At 41.7% G+C, this 19,911-nt stretch overlaps 1 protein-coding gene across 1 annotated transcript; it reads right to left on the bottom strand.

Moving 5' to 3' along the window:
- Positions 1-808: 808 nt before the first annotated feature.
- On the bottom strand, positions 809-18,374 carry LOC139552365 (stomatin-like). Its single transcript, XM_071364029.1, has 7 exons — positions 18,187-18,374; positions 8,435-8,544; positions 8,024-8,096; positions 4,184-4,266; positions 3,897-4,100; positions 2,488-2,622; positions 809-1,880 (listed from the first exon to the last, which is right to left on the bottom strand). The coding sequence occupies exons 1-7, from the start codon at positions 18,245-18,247 to the stop codon at positions 1,689-1,691; spliced, it is 858 nt and encodes a 285-aa protein (XP_071220130.1). The 5' UTR covers positions 18,248-18,374; the 3' UTR covers positions 809-1,688.
- Between the last annotated feature and the right edge of the window lie 1,537 nt (positions 18,375-19,911).

The following is a 19,911-nucleotide window of genomic DNA, read 5'->3' as shown; positions in this document are numbered from 1 at the left end:
CGATGCCAGAGTCTTTGAGACCCTGGGCCATTACTTCACCCGTATGATCATCCGGGAAGTAATCTACGGCTTGGCAGCTGATATTTGTGGTAAACTGTACTGATCAGTTATAAAGCCTGACTTTTCTACTGTAAAGACTGGAACCATATCTTTTGCCATGTACTAGGCCAATGCATCCGTTCTCCTTCCACCTCAAACGTTTCTTGTCATAAGGGATTACGTTTGAAAAGGAAGCGGCTATGGTAGCTTGTCTTTTAGCAGACGTTTTGGGAATAAGGCGACTGGAATCGGATTGCGTAGTCTCACGTATTCCTCCCATTCCACCGCGTTTCAGTTGCAGGTGATGGAAGGGGTTGGTTGTGCTGCTCCTTTTCGTAGCGATTCTCTTTTGACACATTTTGCACAGGACATTCGTTTGCTTAACATCAGACCTCTTAAACCGGAACCCCTTCCATATGACAGAAAAAATATTGATTTCATGCTCACGAGAGTGAGCTAGCTTCCTCACTTTCCATGTTGGTGGAACTCTTACCGCCGCTACACTTCTCCGGCGTAGTTACAACTTGTAAAAGGCTGTCTAGGGTTGTGATTGGTGGATAACCTCTGTGCACGTGTTGTCACGCAATTGGGACATGATTCGACATTGGGCTGACAGAAGAGACAGTGAGATGCTGCATTTGTAAAACGTTACAACGTTATAACAGAACCTCGATTCTTGCGATACAGGCATTTTCCATATCGTGCTAAAACAACTCAAATATATCGGCCAGCCCTAACTTGCTAATAAATCATTTCAATATGATGAAAATAGGCTACAACAGAGCAGTTTAGTAACATAATAATGGAACAATGTCCTTTACACAAACAGCAGAGTAAACATAAAACACATACCAGGTTTTTATACAGTAAAGTAATTTATACTGTATAGGATCTGATCACAGTGCTTTTCTGATTCAAAGACATCTTTGATCTGGATGGAACCGATCACTAAACTCTCGGTGCCAATACAAGCACTGATCACGACTCTCCAAAGATGATATTTATTAAACATAGCAATACATGAGTATGCTATCAGAAAATGGAGGACCAATTTCCAAATCCCATACAAATTACATTTAGCTTCTTTCACACTCAAGAGTGTGGTTATAAAATACTGCTATTTGAAAATATTCAAATGCATTTCCAATTTCCATCCAGATATGCATAGAAACAACATGAAATGAGAACACTGACCCCATAGCAATGACTTAAGGCTTGAGCGGTTTAACATGGCTATAGTAAAGAGGTTTCTTCCCATAGAGACAGACAAACAGGGTCCCTAGTACATCCTGGTCTCAGACTCATAGCAGTGCAGGAAACACCACACCTCAGTAGAGCTGGTGACTCAGTTTCCTTTGGTTTTGTTCAAACCCTGTTTCTCTGTTCACTTCAATTGCGTTAACACACACATAAAATGTTTACATTAAGTTCTTTGACGCATAAGCTTAGGCAAGCTCTCTAACTATCCTCCTCTGCACCAGCTGGCATTGACCTAAGAACATTTGGCACAAGGGAAATGGTTCACTCAATCACAGCCACTACATTTCTACAGCAGATTCGCAAAGCAACACACTATGATATATGTGTGAACGTTTGTTTCTTGAGTGTGTGTGTGTAATAGCAATTACAAAGCACCCATCAGGCTCTCCTCAGTCTCTCTTCATGAAGGCCTGCATCATGTCCATTGGCAGGGGGAAGATGATGGTGGAGTTCTTCTCAGCAGCAATGGTGTTGAGCGTCTGCAGGTAGCGCAGCTGTAGGCCAGACGGAGACTCAGCGATTACCAGGGAGGCCTCCTTCAGAGCCCGTGATGCGTTCACCTCCCCCTCCGCTGCGATCACCTACACACACAGGGCCCAGGGGACAGCAGGAAGGGAGGAGGGGGACAGATACAGAGAGAAAGGGAGAGATGGGGGGAAAAGAGGGACCATTAGTTAATGAAGAGAGATGATAGCGAGAGAGAGAGAGAGAGAGAATTCCACAGTATGCACAGAACAAGTGAATGTGAGTATATAGAGAGAAACCAGAGAGAGAGTGGATGATTAAATAAATAAAATAAATCAATCCCAGAGACCTCATATTTAACCAGCAGATTCAACATGTGAAGATAGTATCCAGTCAGTGTAATGGCCGATGGGAGGAGACTCGATTAGAGGTTCCCCAGCTTGTGACCTGCTTTGCTCTCACTATCTATTCTAGCTTAATGGAAGGGTTTTTACAGCAAGACCACTGGTTGCTAAGGAACAAGGCAGATGACATCTTGACCCTACACAAAAACATTTTCATCTGGATGATATATTTTGAGATTAAATCAAGCCAAGAAATAACAAAACTGAGAAGACAACTGGAATTTTCACTCAGAGGAAAAGGATTTACCTCAAAAATAGACTAAATGCCTGTATGTCACAGCGTGTGTGTTACCCTGGTCTGTATGTGTCAGTGCTGTACCTTAGCCCTGGCCTCGCGGCTAGCCTCGGCCTCTGCTGCCATGGCCCTCTGGAGCTGCTGGGGCAGTTTGACGTCCTTTATCTCCACCCGCTCCACCTTGATACCCCAGTCATCTGTAGCATCATCCAGGGTGGACTGGGAACAACACGGGTGGTAAAACATTCAGCTCCGCATCCAATAGGTAACTGTTATGGGATTTTCTATGAATAATGACTAAATGATGTATACATTTAACGTAGAACTATAACTAATATAATTCTACCCTGTCACTGTATGATTGTATGAAATTGATTAGAATCATAAAACTATAATCTGATGATGTGTGTAGTTTTAGTCAGGACCAGAACAAGAACTTTTGTTCCTTTTTAGTATGAAAGCAGGGTGCAAGTGTGAGACAATGTATGAGATAAGAGGAGCTATCGACAGACAAGCTCTACTACTGTGTTCCTTTCAGGACATTCTGTCCCCACCCAGGGAGGGGAGAGACCTTGGGCTTGTAGTAGATTGTATAACAGGTGGCAGACAATGTATGAGAAGAAGACTTGTGAACTATATTGTCATTGTTTCTGAGAGGAGGAGGGACATTTATGACGAAATGTGAGGTATATAGACCAATGTACAGGAAATGATAGGCAGAGCGCTCTCGTAAATACATTTTCTGACTATTGTGGCTGGGCCTCCGTCTGATTCATTTCAACCAGTTTCTTACAAATTCTGGGTTTCAGGCTGAGTAAGTATTTCAATTGGGTATTATGAACACTGAGAACAAAATTCTCGTGACAGTAACCTCAGGTCATAATAGGCCCAGAACACCCCTTCCTTACACAGCATCTCTTTGAAGACTAGATGACATATCAATCTGACATACAGGTACCCTAGGGGTTAGAGCATTGGGTCAGTAACCGAAAGGTCGCTAGTTCAGATACCCGAGCCAACAATGTGAAAAATATGTTGATGTGCCCCTGAGCAAGGCACTTAACCCTAATTTGAACCAGCGGCGCCATACTTCTATGGCTGTCCCTGTAAAACAACACATTTCACTGCACCTATCCAGTATCTGTGAAAACAATACATCTTTATATTAAACTGATAGAGATCCAAATGTTACTGCAGCAGTACGTCTGGAGGATGAAATGTCTTGAGAGACCAGGTTAAAAACAATAAGAAAGGCCATAACCGGAAGATCAATGAATGAGTTTTCTCCAATCCTAACCTTACCCATTACAGTGTACATTCTAAAAACAGAGCCATTCAGTGAACTCTCGCAAACTCTATGGCAATTATGACTTGCTGTTCAACACTAAATGAAGAACTATAATCTACACAGTCCCCTAGTACATGCATGATGTGGAGTTGTGCATGTCAGCATATGATCAGTACAGTCATTAGTGGTCGATGTGGTTCAGTACCTGCATGCTGTGGGCGATCTCATTACGATCAGATAGGATCTCCGCCAGGTTCTTGGTTCCCAGGACGTTTCTCAGGGTGGTTTGTGCCAGGAGGCGGGTGGCAGCGTCAGCGTTGGTGATGTTGGCCACAGCCAGGGTGGCATTCTGAACACGGTAGTATACCACACCATCGACACTGACCGTCACTGAGTCCTTAGTCAGAACCTGATGAGGGGGGAACAATCAGTTACACTGACAACACTATGTATTACATGACAGGCTAATCATGGTAATACGGGGGGGCTCACCTCTTGTGGGGGGATGTCGAAGGTGATGGTGCGCATGTCCACATTGATGAAGCTATCTGTGCAGGGTAGGATGAAGAACAGGCCTGTGGGGTGTGACACACACACACGCACACACAAATTTAACAGCAAAGCTTAAAGCTACTCAATATCACAAAAGCTGAGAAAATGTCATTGTCAGTAAGGGAAGCATAAATCATTTAAAATACAGTACAGTAGAATTGAGTAAATGTCTGGCATAAGACTACATTCAAGCCTGAGTTCCATTAGTCACACGACTGCTGTTGGTCATGACTCTATACATTTGCTAAATTCATGAACACCTATTTGTTTGCACACCCTCAGGTTCAGCATGGTACAATATAGTACAGTACAAACACAGAGTGCTGGGCATGATGGTGTGTAAGAAAGAGTCTTAACAGAGACATATAAAACTTCACTTGTGTATACATTTCCTTCTCATTCTATAATAATTTTTCTAGCTGGGACTTTAGCCCAATACCAGCTGGCCCTGGTAATACTGCAATGTAGGAGTATGCTCTAAATTTGCTATGAAAAGCATCATGGGATATGATGGAAAATTCCATGGATTCCCACCCTAAAAATGGCAACAACTTGGTTAAGGCTAATGCAGAGCAAGACCAATGCATAAAGCATCAGGGAAAGATCTAGCATAAAAAGTGACTACTGACTAGCCTATAGTCTGACCTATAACAGTTGATCCTGTTAAAGATCTTATTCGGCAGTTGGACAAGACTTGCTGCGGAGGGCGAGGGAGAGAGCGTGGAGATGAGCAGAGTTTACTTGGGGAAACCAAATACTAAACTAAACGTTGGTGTTTATGCCTGGGCTCTTAGGGCAGATGAGGAACGTGAAGGTCCCTCCGTGATAGATGGAGAGGGTCTATTATTACCCCAGGCTGCTATCATGTGGCTGTTCCAGAATCCCGCAAGATCATGTTTCATCCATGGAGAGCATAACAGAAGGCTTCCCACAAACATAAAACAGACTTGAGAGTTTGAGGTCCATAGCATGGCTATGGTAGATTAGATAGACCACTGTGGCCACTTTACAGTTACAGTAACATTAGTACCACCCCTGCACAAGTAATGCCATGTCACCTGAAATCACTGGAGGTTGGAGATTTGTGTAATAATAGCGTATCTTCCACATTGTTAAAGGGATAGTGCGAGATTTTGGCAGTTAAGCCCTTTTCTACTTACCCAGTCAGTAAAAGTGAAGAATTCATTTGGCTCCCTGACCTGCATACTGTTACTATTGCTTTTTTTTAGCTATAGACAACAATTATCTGCAAATAAGTTAATAACATTCTCTAAAGATGGCAATTCCTCACAGAAGGAACCATTTAAAACAACCTAAAGGTTGCAAGATTGAATCCTCGAGCTGACAAGGTAAAAATCTGTTGTTCTGCCCCTGAATAAGGCAGTTAACCCACTGTTCCTAGGCCGTCATTGAAAATAATAATTTGTTCTTAACTGACTTGCCTAGTTAAATAAAGGTAAAACAAATAAATAAATACATTTAGTGAGGAGAGAGAACCTCATTCTGTTCCCTGCAAATGTTTTCAGTGTTCAATGACTTTACTTAAATGTGTAGGCCCTCTAATAATTTGTTCAGGTAATAATTAAAATAGGCTCCGGTCAGCAATCTTGCCGACAAACTTGACCCAGTTTTGACGGTGCAACTACTTATTTGAAGTCTGATATGCCAGTTGTGTCTTTGAAAATAAATGAGGCCAGCATTTTTGTAGGCATTTTCATGTATGCTATGTCCTGGATAGAGTTTATAGAAAGTCATACAAAATGAGAAAAGGTTCTATTGAAATGCCCCTTGACTCAAGTACACTAAATAGACAAGTATGTGGACACCCCTTCAAATGAATGGATTTGGCTATTTCAGCCACACCCGTTGCTGACAGGTGTATAAAATTGAGCACACTGCCATGCAATCTCCATAGACAAACATTGGCAGTAGCTGCCCCGATGAACTGTAAGTGCTGTTATTGTGATGTGGAAACGTCTTGGAGCAACAACGTCTCAGCCGCGATGTGGTAGGCCACACAAGCTCACAGAACGGGACCACTGAGTGCTGAACCGCGTAAAAATCATCTGTTCTCAGTTGCAACACTCACTACCGAGTTCCAAACTGCTTCAAGAAATGGGTTTCCATGGCCGAGCAGCCGTACACAAGCCTAAGAACAACATGCCAATTGTAAAGTTTGGTGGAGAAGGAATAATGTTCTGGGACTGTTTTTCATGGTTCGGGCTAGGCCCCTTAGTTCCAGTGAAATCTTAACGCTACAGCATACAAGGACATTCTAAATGATTCTGTGCTTCCAACTCTGTGTCAACAGTTTGGGCAAGGCCCTTTCCTGTTTCAGCATGACATTGTTCCATTGAAATTTCCCTTGTGCCCCTGTGTACAAAGCGAGGTCCGTACAGAAATTATTTGTCGAGATCGGTGTGGAAGAACTTGACTGGCCTGCACAGAGCCCTGACCTCAACCCCCTTCGAACACCTTTGGAATGAATTGGAACGCCGACTGCAAGCCAGGCCTAATCGCCCAACATCAGTGCCCAATCTCACTAATGCTCTTGTGGCTGAATGGAAGGAAGTCCCCGCAGCAATTTTCCAACATACCCCCGGACCACCACAAAATCTCACACTAGTATAAATACAGCTAATTAATCAGCCATCTTAAGAATAACACTATATACTGAGGGAAAACTGTCAACAAAACCCTCAGCATCACTCTTCCACTCCAACTACAAAGAGAGAGGAGAGGCATGCCCTCTGCTCAGCACATCCGTTACAGAAATTAGGAAAGAGAATGCAACCACCCATTGCAAATACCCATTACAACATCATGGCAACGCATGTCAAGTAGGGATAGGGTTAGCATCAATCAAAGGGTAATATCATCAGGGCGAATGGACAACACACAAACAAAAAATACAAAAGTAAGATGAGAGAGAGCAGAGGGCTGAAGAGGGATGTGGGTGTTTATTCTGCACTACCAATCCAGCACCATGACTAGGCCCACTGCTGCTCATCAAGATGTCAATCTGTAGACAGGATAGCAGTAAAGCTCTCAGATCACTTTAATTCAGACAAGAGCTTTAGTTTAAGCCTCTTAAGAGCATTAGTTAATTGATTGCAATTGGTGCCAAATTCTGTAGTGACCGTATTTGTTGAATAATGACCTCTTTAAAAGTTCTGCTAAAGTATTCTATGAAGATTTGCAGGGAACATATTTGCATATTCAGTTCATCATACCAGACACACCTGACATATTTTACAGTGTAACCAAGGCAAACATCTTACCACACAAACTATGCTTAATGAAAGAAAGTGTGCTTGCTGAAAGCATGTGTGAACCCTGGAATTATGTGTACATTCTGGAATTATTAACACATAAGTTACTACAGGACAGGAGAGGTTAAACTAGGACACAGGATGTGCAGAACTGACCCGTTGCAGTGCACCCCTGCACAATGGAAGTAGTAGTGCAGCAGCCCACCATAATGTAAAACAAATAGGTCAAAACAGATGTACCCCTAACCACATTAACACTGAGAAGAGGCTTGACTCCTCCTAACATATTTTCACAGTTAAGGTGGTTTTAAGACAGGCCCACATACTGTTTATTGCCATTTTCATCCATCTCATACTGTCTGTGATCATAATATGTTCAATCAAGGGTTTTGGTACCTTTTTGGTAAAGTAAGTATGGGACCTTGAGAAAATCATAGCAAATATGTACAGTGAAATTTTCTCCAGGGACAGTGCATGTGACGGTGGTGATGGGGAGAATATCTATTACCTGGCCCTTTGGCTCCTCCTCGTACGATCCGCCCCAGGCGAAAGATGATGGCCCTCTCATACTCCTTCACAATCTGGGAGAGAAAGAAACACAGGCTTAATTAGTTGTCCCCTAGCCCTTGTTTGACATTTCTCACTCTACCTTCACTGACCAGTGAATATTGAAATACCACTGATTGGGTATCAACACCCCCCCCCCCCTTTTTTTTACTTTAAAGTGAGTATATATCTAACAATACAACTCTGGCAGCTGGTGTAGCATTAAGAGGAGAAAGCCAATTTCCATGGGAATAAAGGTATACTGGTAAGTGATCAATTCATAGAATAAATAGACTCACACAAATGACACCACTAACCAGTTCTCAGTTCACGCATCATCTATCTTGTGTGGATGTATAGGTAATAACTGTACCTTAATACACATCCATATGGAGAGAGGCAGAGTTGCAAGCATCAGAAGGATGGATAAGCCGACTATGATCCAACCACATAGGCCATTGTCAGTATCTGAGCTCTCCAAAGCTGAAAGACAATACAAAAACATACAAACGAAGTAAAATACAACCGGAGACAGAAAATAAACCTTTTCACATCCCAGCCATTACAAGAGCAGCCCCTTCAACATCATGCATTTCTGGGAACTTCTTTACTCTTTATTTTTCATTTGGATTCTTCTGTGAATTGCCAAGTGAAAGAGGAAGGGGGACACCTAGTCAGTTGTACAACTGAATGCCTTCAACTGAAATGTGTCTTCCACATTTAACCCAACTTTTTTTTTTTTGACAGGCAATTCTGATATTTTTCCCAATAATTGGTCTTTGACCAACCAGATCAGCTCTGAAAAAGAGCTGATGTGGTAAGACCTGATGTGATTGGTCAAAAGACCAATTATGTAAAAAATATCAGAATTGGGCTGCCTGTGTAAACGCAACCTTAATAACCTAAATTGTGCGTCAGATACATAGGCTACAAACAATTAGGCTGAAATTTGTTTTAGAACTACCGGTAATACCCAGAAACAGTGTGCATGTGTCTCATGTCAGCAACCAGCGGAAGCATCCCATCCAGGTAACTGGGACATCACACTAACCTTTCCCTAGATTCACACCCTGAACCACCCACCCACCACACCAACCAATCGGATTAGAAGGAAAATAAACAGCCTAGAAGAGATTCAACTTCTCCACTGGGACTTTTTAAATTAAATTTGGCAAATGCAAACCCCTAAAGTTTTACTCATTGAATTAAACCTATAGGCTACATAGCTAACTATCTAACAAGCATCTATCCCTTCAAGGAGACTACCTGTATCAGAATCAGCAAGCAAACCTCTTGAGCCTACAGAGAAATGTCATACAAAGCATTCACAACAGTAACATTGCAAGCCTTGAATGAGGGGGATACACTCATATAATAGCCCAGTTAGCAAAACTATTCTGGTGCATTCTAGGGCTAATAGTTACTAATACTAACTGACACTAAACTAAGTTATGGATTTTATCTGGCAAATTTACATTGGGCAAATAACCTTACTATACTACTACCTAGCAGGGCTATCGCCCTACCCGAGCTCAAGACCAAAAATGCAAAAGTAGGCTACAAAAAAAGTAGATTCAAATCAGTCCAAACCCAATTAAAATGCGATGGCAGTTTAGCATATTGGTTGGCTGGCTTTAAGACCAAGCGGAGAATCTCTCTGAGAGAAGCTGCCAGCCTGCCCGCCATTCTCTCAGAGAGTGCCAGACAGTTTACTTTGCCGATCAGCCACATTGTTTGTTGAATTGCAGCGGTCAGTGAAAAGCAGTTAAATATTTAAAAACACAATCGTATGAAAAACAGTTTAGAAAGCAAATGGCTTTTGCTGAAAAGAGAAGAAAGAGAGTAAACTGTCTCAACTCCCAATTGAGTGAACAGTAGCCTATCCATCTTATTGGCACCAGTGGAGAGCATTGGCCATATCTCCAGTGAGTGTGCGCATATTCACTTTCTTTATCATTGGATCACTACCACTGGAACGTGTTTTTGGGGGCAATAATTTCCTCCTCCAGGCTAGATGGATGTCATACTGTACAATTTGCTTCTCCCCTTTTCGTAGACCTAGATTAGATGGTTGATCTGCTTGTCTGTGTCAGCAGAGTAGGCTACTAATATGTGTCATTAAAAAAAAGATGCTTATGTCTCCAGTCATATAAAGTTTAGTAGAATTGCATGAAATGTGTTTATAAAAAAGGCCACATTTTTCCTATGCAACGAAATGAGAAGAAACGTGCTCAGGCATGCATTGTTCAGAACTGTCTATTTTGCTAACAGTGATTGAGATATATTATTAGCCAAAATGATGACTATGCAATCGTCTCACATTAGGAATAGTAGCATAACATGTTCGCGTAGCGTGCGGTACATGTTATTCAATCACTGCACCTCAGCGAGCGTCTGCGTTGCCAGGCGCTAAAATAGAAATAGGTTCTATTTGTGACCCTCAACACACTGCAAGTCCGGCCTATCCCATCTCCTCATTGGTTTGTAAGAGCATATACCCATGTTCCATCTCCTCATTGGTGTTTAGGAGCATATACCCACATGGGTGATTGAAAGATGAACTGACATCCACACTCCAGTCGGTTGTAGTAATGCACCGTAACGTTGGTTGCCAACCGCCATATAAAGTCCAAAGAAGTAAAAAAGAAGCCTGAGGAAGGAGGAGAGATGACGAGAAAGGAATTCGGTTTACCGTTTTATCTGTGGATTAATTGTTGCAGTAAAGGAACCTTGTGCATTTCAGGTCAAATAACAACCCAATGTTTATATCCCAGGACAAATTAGCTAGCAACAGCAAGCTAGCTAGCTAAATTGCCAGAAATGTTTAATGCTTTTCGACCTGTCCCCAAATTAATATAATTGGTTCAGAGTTTGTTTTGATATTTCAACCTGCGTGTCCTGATCGTGTCTGGTGTGGGGGTACAAAATCAACATGCGCGCGTCCAGTTTTGTCAGCATTTAACTGACATTAGTCTGCAAATGTAATGATCCCCATTGCCTTTAGAAATCATTCACACCCCTTGACTTTTTCTAAATGTTGCTGTGTTACAGCCTATATAATTGTTTTATTAAATGTGGATTTATTTTGTCACTGGCCTACACACAATACCCCATAATGTCAAGGTGGAATGATGTTTTTAGAAATTTGCAATAATGCCGCGTTCAAAACAACTGAGAACTTGGAAAAATACAAGGTGAAATCAGGACGTCAGTGATCTTCAGGTCGGAAAGTCGGAGCTCTAGAAAGAGGCTCGAGTTCCCGAGTTGGAATTGTTTTTTTCCCAGTCAGAGATAGTTTTTTTCAGATTTACCAGTTGTTTTGAACGCTCGGAAGTCGGAGATTTACGAGTTCACAGTTGTTTAACGTGGCATTAGATAGAGCCCGTTAAGATCCTAATTGCGGTCTAAAGCTAGCAGTGGCATGTATTCATGGATGCCAGGCTTCCCCCAAAGAAAAATGACCAAGAAAAAAAGAATACAGAAAATAATGTATCTTTCGTGTTTCATACTTTTTCTTAAATTTGCACGAGGCTGAATGTACAGTATATCACTGGAGAAAGCATCCAAGTGAGTGAAACAGCGCCCCTCTGTCTCTATATGTACAGACCATCTATCTGATAATGTCTGGTCATAAAGAGTATGACATCGTTGCCGCCCGTAGCATTGAATGCAAGGAAAGCCAGCGAGCATTTGGCCTTCCTTGATAAAAAAAATATATAATATGGCGTTCGAGCTAAAATGAGTGAGCTCAACTGTGAATGGTCCTGGCGCACTAAAAAAAAAGTGTCATGGGAAGCCAGTTTGGATTTGGCGTCACTCCTATCAAATCGCATTGACAGCATACATAAATGACAGAAACAACTTGAATTGTTACATCTCGCTGTGTTGTTGTCCCCTGGAGGCTAGCTAGCTAAAATTGCCCTTTCCTAAACTAACCATGGATGGAGATAGGGATTTGGACTTCTGGTTTTAACTAGTTCTCCTTACTGGTCAATGATTATAATGGCAACTCTGATCCAACCATTAGTTCATACATTGTGCCCCTGGCCTGATGGGATGGAAGTTCAATATGTAGCTAGATGTAGAAGGCTAATGTTAACTAGCTAATGTTGCCCATGCAAGGAAGTTAGGCTAGTGAGCAAGAATTTTAACCAGGTAGCCTAGGACAACAACAAATAAAAGTGTGTACTTTATGACAGAGTGACAGACCATTTTGTCAACATGAAAGAGAGAAGGATGGCATTGGCATTTCTCTACAAGTAGGGTGAGTCAACATGTTTTTCTACTTGCAGAAACACACACACATATCAGAATCATGGACAGCCACATCATATTTAACCAGTGGCGACCCGTCATTCATGGAAGGTGGGGCTGAGCAAAAAATAAATAAATAAACTACATTTGCCAAAATACGAAGTATACAAACAGCAGACACTTTCAGTGCTTTTAGGGCCCATAAATGCAATTCTTTGGAAAATGGGGGTGGATTCACATCGTTTTCGGATTTGAAGAAAATGGCAGAAAATATGCAGCCGAAGTCCAACGAGAGTGGATAGAAAATAATTGCTTTAACTAATTATGACAAATGTTAAAATGTTGAGCAATGTAATAAAGTAATGACTTTTCAAATAAGTTACCTTACACGTTATGTTGGCTGACAATTTGTTAGCTACGCTATCATTATGAACCACATAGCATATCATTACAGCAGTATGTACCGGTATGTTAGCTAGTTACCTAATGTTAGTTGGCTACTAATACATCAAACATGCCAGTATATTAACTATATCCTAACTACCCAACGTTTATTGACCTGATTATTCCCGTCATTCTTAACTAAGTGGTATAGTTGTTGTGTGTTCTCAATGGACAATCAGGTGCCTTCGTAAAAATTTGCTCTGGCTATCTACTCCGATTTCAGAGCACTCTACCAGAGAGCATAATAACTGATAAATTTACGAACGCTCAACACCCGTTGAATATGTCCGGCTTCAGTAAACGTCAGCAAAAAAGCGTAATTAAATTGTTGCCAGCAGCAACGCTCTGGATAACATGAAAACTGCCTAACCAGCTCTGCTAGGGCGAGTAAAATGGTCAGAGTGAGGTGTCTCTCATTTGTGTCTGGAAGTAGCTAGCAAGTTGGACAGTTAGATTGGGTGCTTGACTGCCGTTGTAAGTTCACATCGCTCAAATCAACCCTACTCCTGGGGCCAGAGCGTCAAGTGTGCGCTCTGAACGCTCCCAGAGCGAAATGCTCTGAATTTACAAACGGACAATGCTCTCAATTTACAAATGCCCAGAGTGCACTCTGGCACTCTAGACTGAATTTAAGAACACATCCGAAGTCGTAAAAAGTCTAGCTAGTAATTTGTTATGCTAACAAGCTAGCAAAGGGTTGAATAGCAACAGCATCAACTTCCAGTAGACAGGCGAAGAGCTAGTACGCTCAACTGAAAAGATACTGTTCGTTTACAGTATACTAAAATGAACTACTAGTATATACTCATTAAGTATGTAGTATACCGCATGTTTGTATGGGTATTCGAACAGAGCTATGGTCCATTTTGTGCTTTCCTGAGTAAGGCAGCTCCAAACTACAGGTGTTTCAACCTAGCTCAGTGATTTCTGTGGTGGTGGGGCAGCCAGTGGAAAATATGGCACGTAGGGGTTGGTAATGTTCTCCAGTTGCGCCGTGATTGGCCTAGTGTTCTGTCACTCATGGGGACACTATGTCACTGCCAAATCTAAGGGTAGAGCTCGAAAATTCAAGCCCCTTGGGTGCTGCCATAGGCTGCAGTCTAAACACGTTATTTTTACCCCCTCAGCCCTTGCACTAGCCACTTTCCTTCTGTGGAATCCCAGTCAAACCGGAAGCAGTTTGATTGCCATCTGAAGTGGAGGTCCAATTCACTGTTGCCCCCTCTGCCCTCGATTTAGCTCGAAGGAGCGAGTGAACAACTTTGGTCACTTGCAGGGTTGATATGACCCACAATTCAATGCAAACTGTAGTCACGTCAAATTCTGGTGGCCGCTAAGTGTCAAATTTAATAAACAAGGCTGCATTTTTGACATGTCAGAAAAAAGTATGAAGCTAGCTTGCTAAAATATATATAGACATTGATTTTAGTGTTTGCAAATTGGCTTAGTCTCGTAGTAAGGAGCCTATAAAATGTAGATGGATTAATTTAAGGTATACTTGGATGTGGCAATGTAAAACGTAATTCAAGGGCTGAGGGTTTAGGGCTGAGGGCTGTCTACTTTGAGTTTGAAACGCAGCCATAGAGCTACATTAGAAGTGCCCATCTAAGAAGGCTCAAGGTCATTGATCACCGATAAAATGACCTCAAATCACGTTATACAGTTGAAGTTGGAAGTTTACATACACCTTAGCCAAATACATTCAAACTCAGTTTTTCACAATTTCTGACATTTAATCCTAGTAAAAAATCCCTGTTTTAAGTCAGTTAGGATCACCACTTTATTTTAAGAATGTGAAATGTCAGAATAATAGTAGAGAAAATGATTTATTTCAGCTTTTATTTCTTTCATCACATTCCCAGTGGGTCAGCAGATTACATACACTCAATTAGTATTTGGTAGCATTGCCTTTAAATTGTTTAACTTGGGTCAAACGTTTCGGGTAGCCTTTCACAAGCTTCCCCCAATGAGTTGGGTGAATTTTGGCCCATTCCGCCATACAGAGCTGGTGTAACTGAGTCAGGTTTGTAGGCCTCCTTGCTCGCACACACTTTTTCAGTTCTATAGGATTGAGGTAAGGTTTTGTGATGGCCTCTCCAATACCTTGACTTTGTTGCCCTTAAGCCATTTTGCCACAACTTTGGAAGTATGCTTGGGATCATTGTCCATTTGGAAGACCCATTTGCGGCCAAGCTTTAACTTCCTGACTGAAGTCTTGAGATGTTGCTTGAATATATCCACATAATTTTCCATCCTCATGATGCCATCTATTTTGTGAAGTGCACCAGTCCCTCCTGCAAAAAAGCACCCCCACAACATGATGCTGCCACCCCCGTGCTTCACGGTTGGGATGGTGTTCTTCGGCTTGCAAGCTTCCCCCTTTTTCCTCCAAACATAACGATGGTCATTATGGCCAAACAGTTCTATTTTTGTTTCATCAGACCAGAGGACATTTCTCCAAAAAAGTACAATCTTTGTGCAGTTGCAAACCGTAGTCTGTTTTTTTTATGGCGGTTTTAGAGCAGTGGCTTCTTCCTTGCTGAGCGGCCTTTCAGGTTATGTCGATATGGGACTCGTTTTACTGTGGATATAGATACTCCTGTACCTGTTTCCTCCAGCATCTTCACAAGGTCCTTTGCTATTGTTCTGGGATTGGTTTGTACTTTTCGCACCAAAGTACGTTCATCTCTAGGAGACAGAACGCTTCTCCTTCCTGAGTGGTATGATGGCCATGGTGTTTATACTTGCGTACTATTGTTTGTACAGATGAACGTGGTACCTTCAGGCGTTTGGAAATTGCTCCCAAGGATGAACCAGACTTGTGGAGGTATACAATTTTTTTCTGAGGTCTTGGCTGATTTCTTTTGATTTTCCCATGATGTCAAGCAAAGAGACACAGCGTTTGAAGGTAGGCCTTGAAATACATCCACAGGTACCCCTTCCAATTGACTCAAATGATGTCAATTAGCCGATCAGAAGCTTCTAAAGCCATGACATCATTTTCTGGAATTTCCCAAGCTGTTAAAAGGCACAGTCAACTTAGTGTATGTAACCTTCTGACCCACTGGAATTGTGATACAGTGAATTATAAGTGAAATAATCTGTCTGTAAACAATTGTTGGAAAAATGACTTGTGTCATGCACAAAGTAGATGTCCTGACCAATTTGCCAAAACTATAGTTTGTTAACAAGAAATTTGTGGAGTGGTTGAAAAACAAGTTATAATGACTCCAACTTAAGTGTATGTAAACTTCCAACTTCAACTGTATCTACGGTAGCTTTGATTGAACTGATCATGTCAACATACTTTCAAAATCTTAGCTAGCAGTCATCATGCATTCATGAATCAAGTCGACAATCTACTGGCACATCATTTTTAATCCATGTCATTTGAAGAGAAATAATGAAGAGAAATTATAGAATAAACATATCGGTACTCATTAGCCATTGGACATATAATTACACAAGTTGGAAATTGCAAATTCAACAATGAGTGGTTTGGAAAGAATCTGTGGCTAACTGCAAGGATTGCGAAGCAATCACTAGCCGGTTATTCAGTGGAGTGAGTGTGTGGTCCCAATTCTCGGTTTAAGGTTCTCTTTTCCGAGCTTAAAATGATTGACAGCATGATTTGTGCCGCGCTCAAAACAACTTAACTCAGAACTGGGAAATCTAACTTCAGTGAGTTCAAGACAACTGGGAACTCAGGAAAAATATCTCTGACTGGGAAAATATGTTTGGAACGGTCATCCAACTCGGAATTGTAAGTCGGGAACTCGGGCCTCTTTCTAGAGCTACGACATGAAGATCACTGATGTCATCATTATTCAACCATATTTTTTCAGAGTTCCCAGTTCTCTTGAAAGCACCATAAATCCAGAGAATGCCAGACTTTGATGACAAAGTTTGATGACAAAATTTGCCCACGAAGGACCGCCGTGCCACCTTCCTGTTCAAGTGAGCACAGCACAACAAGGTGAGTCCAAAAATGTCTTGTATGCTGCTGCATAAATGACGTAAAATGCCAGGGAAATATGTATACTGTAGCTAAGAAAGTAATACTAAGTATGTTGAGTAGTAAGCTGTTAGTAGCCCATGTGCCTCATCCTAATAATTTGGTATATTTTCCCCTCATAATTTCACCTACTGTTCTGACTTGGTGGTGCACAGGCCTATAACTGGTTTTTGAGAAATGTAATCATTAAATATTGTAAAAGCTTTCATTTTCTGCTTATATGCCCCCTTTATTTATCCTACAGTTCTGACTTGGTGTACAGGGAGAACACTAAGAACGGCCCACAAATAGTTAATGACTACAACCGTCCTAGCTCGCTCATTAATGTCTTAATCAATTTTACGTATTGCCTCTTATGTATTGTCTTCCCCTTATGCTGCTTATTGTCAGTAGAAAGCACATTTGTTTAAGCAAGTCAGCTATGTTTTTTAGTAGGCAGTAATTGAGGCTGAATGAACTGTATCGCTGCCAGACAAGGCTCCGCTGATAGCCAGGTGTAGCAGTGGTAAGGTGTTGGGACAACTTTATGTAGTTTGTGTGCACCGTTTGTCACCATTTATAGTGCAAGTAATGTATTTTGCCCTATAGTCCAAGTAAATAATTTGCCCTACCAAGATTTACATGCTAAAATCGCCAATCTATGTAGCTTACGTTGATTGGACTAAATTGTTTTTGGTATATTTTAGTTGTCACTGTATTAGACTAAGCATATGTGATATGATGATGCTGAAATGGTGCTGGAATAGTGGAGGCAAGCTCCTGTTTTCTTTGTGATTTGCATAACTCTCGTGGTTCTAAATCAATAGGCTAGTTGTTTAGTGGTCCGAAAATATCGGGAAACATTAACTTGCTTGATCGTGCTGTAGGTCAATTAACTGTTTGTTGACATGCAATATGCTTTGTGGACTTCACCGGATAGAGGTTGCTCTCCGATTTGGTGATCCAACAAAGGGGTGGTTGAATTTATTCTGCCACTTTGTCTTCTTATTGTCTCGGCCTTTAGGCCTATATAATCACGGTCGCAATGCATATGAAATAACAGGTTCTAGCGCAAACAACTCAATTATCACAACACAGGTTGTAATATGGCTATTTTTCAGACTTTCCCCTGGTGATTTTATCCACGCACCGCTACTGGAAGCTAGTAGCTTCTGCACAACACTGTAGGCAAAATGTGTTCAATGCAACAATGTAATTGTAATCTCAAACCGTAACTGTTAAATCAGCAAGTCTGCTACATTGTGGCAAAAATGCGTGGGTCTCTGGACTTGCGTGACACAGCCGTGTTTTGTAGGGCGTGTCCCTGTCCCACTACTTTCTTTGGTCATGTGTTGTCTAAAGAGACGCAAATGTGGCCATTTTGTCTCTAAATATAAACATATCCGCCGGCTTTAGTAAATAAACCGGATTACCTGCTTGACGTTCCCGTCTTTTACTCTCCCTCGACTGGGTTTCTTTGCCGTATTCTTCCATTGTAAAATACAGTTCAGTCACTGATCTCAGAGCTGTGGCTTGAGGTTAGTATGTTTGTTGCTGAAAACCAGCTTGTGTTTGAGTCACATTATAGTAGGCTACCTCTCCCGATGACGTTTAAATATATTTTTTCTTAATTTTCATGCACTTTGTCACCCCCTACTGGGTATAATAGGTCAACCACTACAATGAAATGTGTCCATTGAGATACATGGAGGACTCGAGTGCCAGATAGCTCGTATTACGTTTTAGCATGGGCAGCACCATTGAGGACTTTCACCATTTTGTAGTAGTCAACTGGGTGGACTTCCTATAGGTTAAGGAAGTATCACATAATTCCACCCAGATCATAAGGAGGGATCAGACAATTATTTATACTTGTAAGCAAACATTCCATAACTACAGGTGGCATAAATCGCCAACCTTGGTTTTCTACCTGTTCAAAAAGCACAGTCCAGGTGGCAGTAGTAGAAGAAGAAAATTGACCACTTCAAAATGGAGATGGCCTCAATTACACTAACCATGCTCTCATAGATGCCATGATGGGACAGATAAGATGTTGCATCCTCTAACTATCTCTATGAATGTGCCTTTATCCCAATAGTGGGGTGGTGTATCTGATAAATTGTTAACTTTTTGATAAAAGCCCCAAATTTGGCAATGATGTAGATTTATGTACCCTGAAAATATTTAGATATGGAGCCACCCCAGATTTGGCCTATGGGGGGTGTCGCAGCCATTTTTTGAAAAATGGCCCCTGACTGTAATACTATTTTACAAATCAGAAGGACTGCTTTGAGGTCAAGGGACCAAATTTGTCATAGAGCTTGATTTATGGACCCTGAAAATATATTTAAATATGGAGCCACCACAGATTTGGCCCCTGGGGGCCGTAGCGGCTATCATTTGGACTATCATTATTTTGTTGTTGAGACAAACACACCAAATTTGTCACAAAGCTAGATTTATGTCACAAGAAAACAATTAGATATGGAGCCACCGCAGATTTGGCCCCGTGGGAGTCGTGGGGCAGGCATTTTACTAAATGGCCGCAGACTATACCACTATTTTACAAACCTTTAATCTACAAAACGTGGCCTGTACTTCTTGCCCTGGATCTCCTGAAAACCAAAAGGTTTAAAGGCCCAGTGCAGTCAAAACCATGATTTTTCTGTGTTTTAGATACAATCAGTGGCCAGTTTATTAGGTACACTACCTCACAGACAGTGAGTCACGTGGCCGTGGCTTGCAGACAGGCATTGAGGCATTCAGTTGCTGTTCGATTGAATGTTAGAACAGGAAAAACGAGTGACCTAAGCGACTTTGAGTATGGTATGATCATCTGTGCTAGGCGTGCCGGTTTCAGTACTTTAGAAACAGTCGGCCTCCTGGGCTTTTCACACATGACAGTGTTTATGTACCGAGAATGGTGCGACAAACAAAAAACATCCAGTCAGCGGCAGTCCTGTGTGCGAAAACAGCTCGTTGATGAGAAGCCGAGGAGAATGGCAAGAATCGTGCAAGCTAACAGGCGGGCCACAAACAGGCAAATAATGGCACAGTACAACAGTGGTGTGCAGAACGGCATCTCGGAATGCACAACTTGTCGGTCCTTATCACACATGGGTTATTGCAGCAGACGACCACACCGGTTTCCACTCCTA

This window comes from Salvelinus alpinus, chromosome 24, assembly GCF_045679555.1.
Source record: "Salvelinus alpinus chromosome 24, SLU_Salpinus.1, whole genome shotgun sequence".
Taxonomy (NCBI): domain Eukaryota; kingdom Metazoa; phylum Chordata; class Actinopteri; order Salmoniformes; family Salmonidae; genus Salvelinus; species Salvelinus alpinus.
The sequence above is the reverse complement of the archived record's forward strand: the minus strand, read 5'-3'. Positions and strand labels throughout refer to the sequence as shown.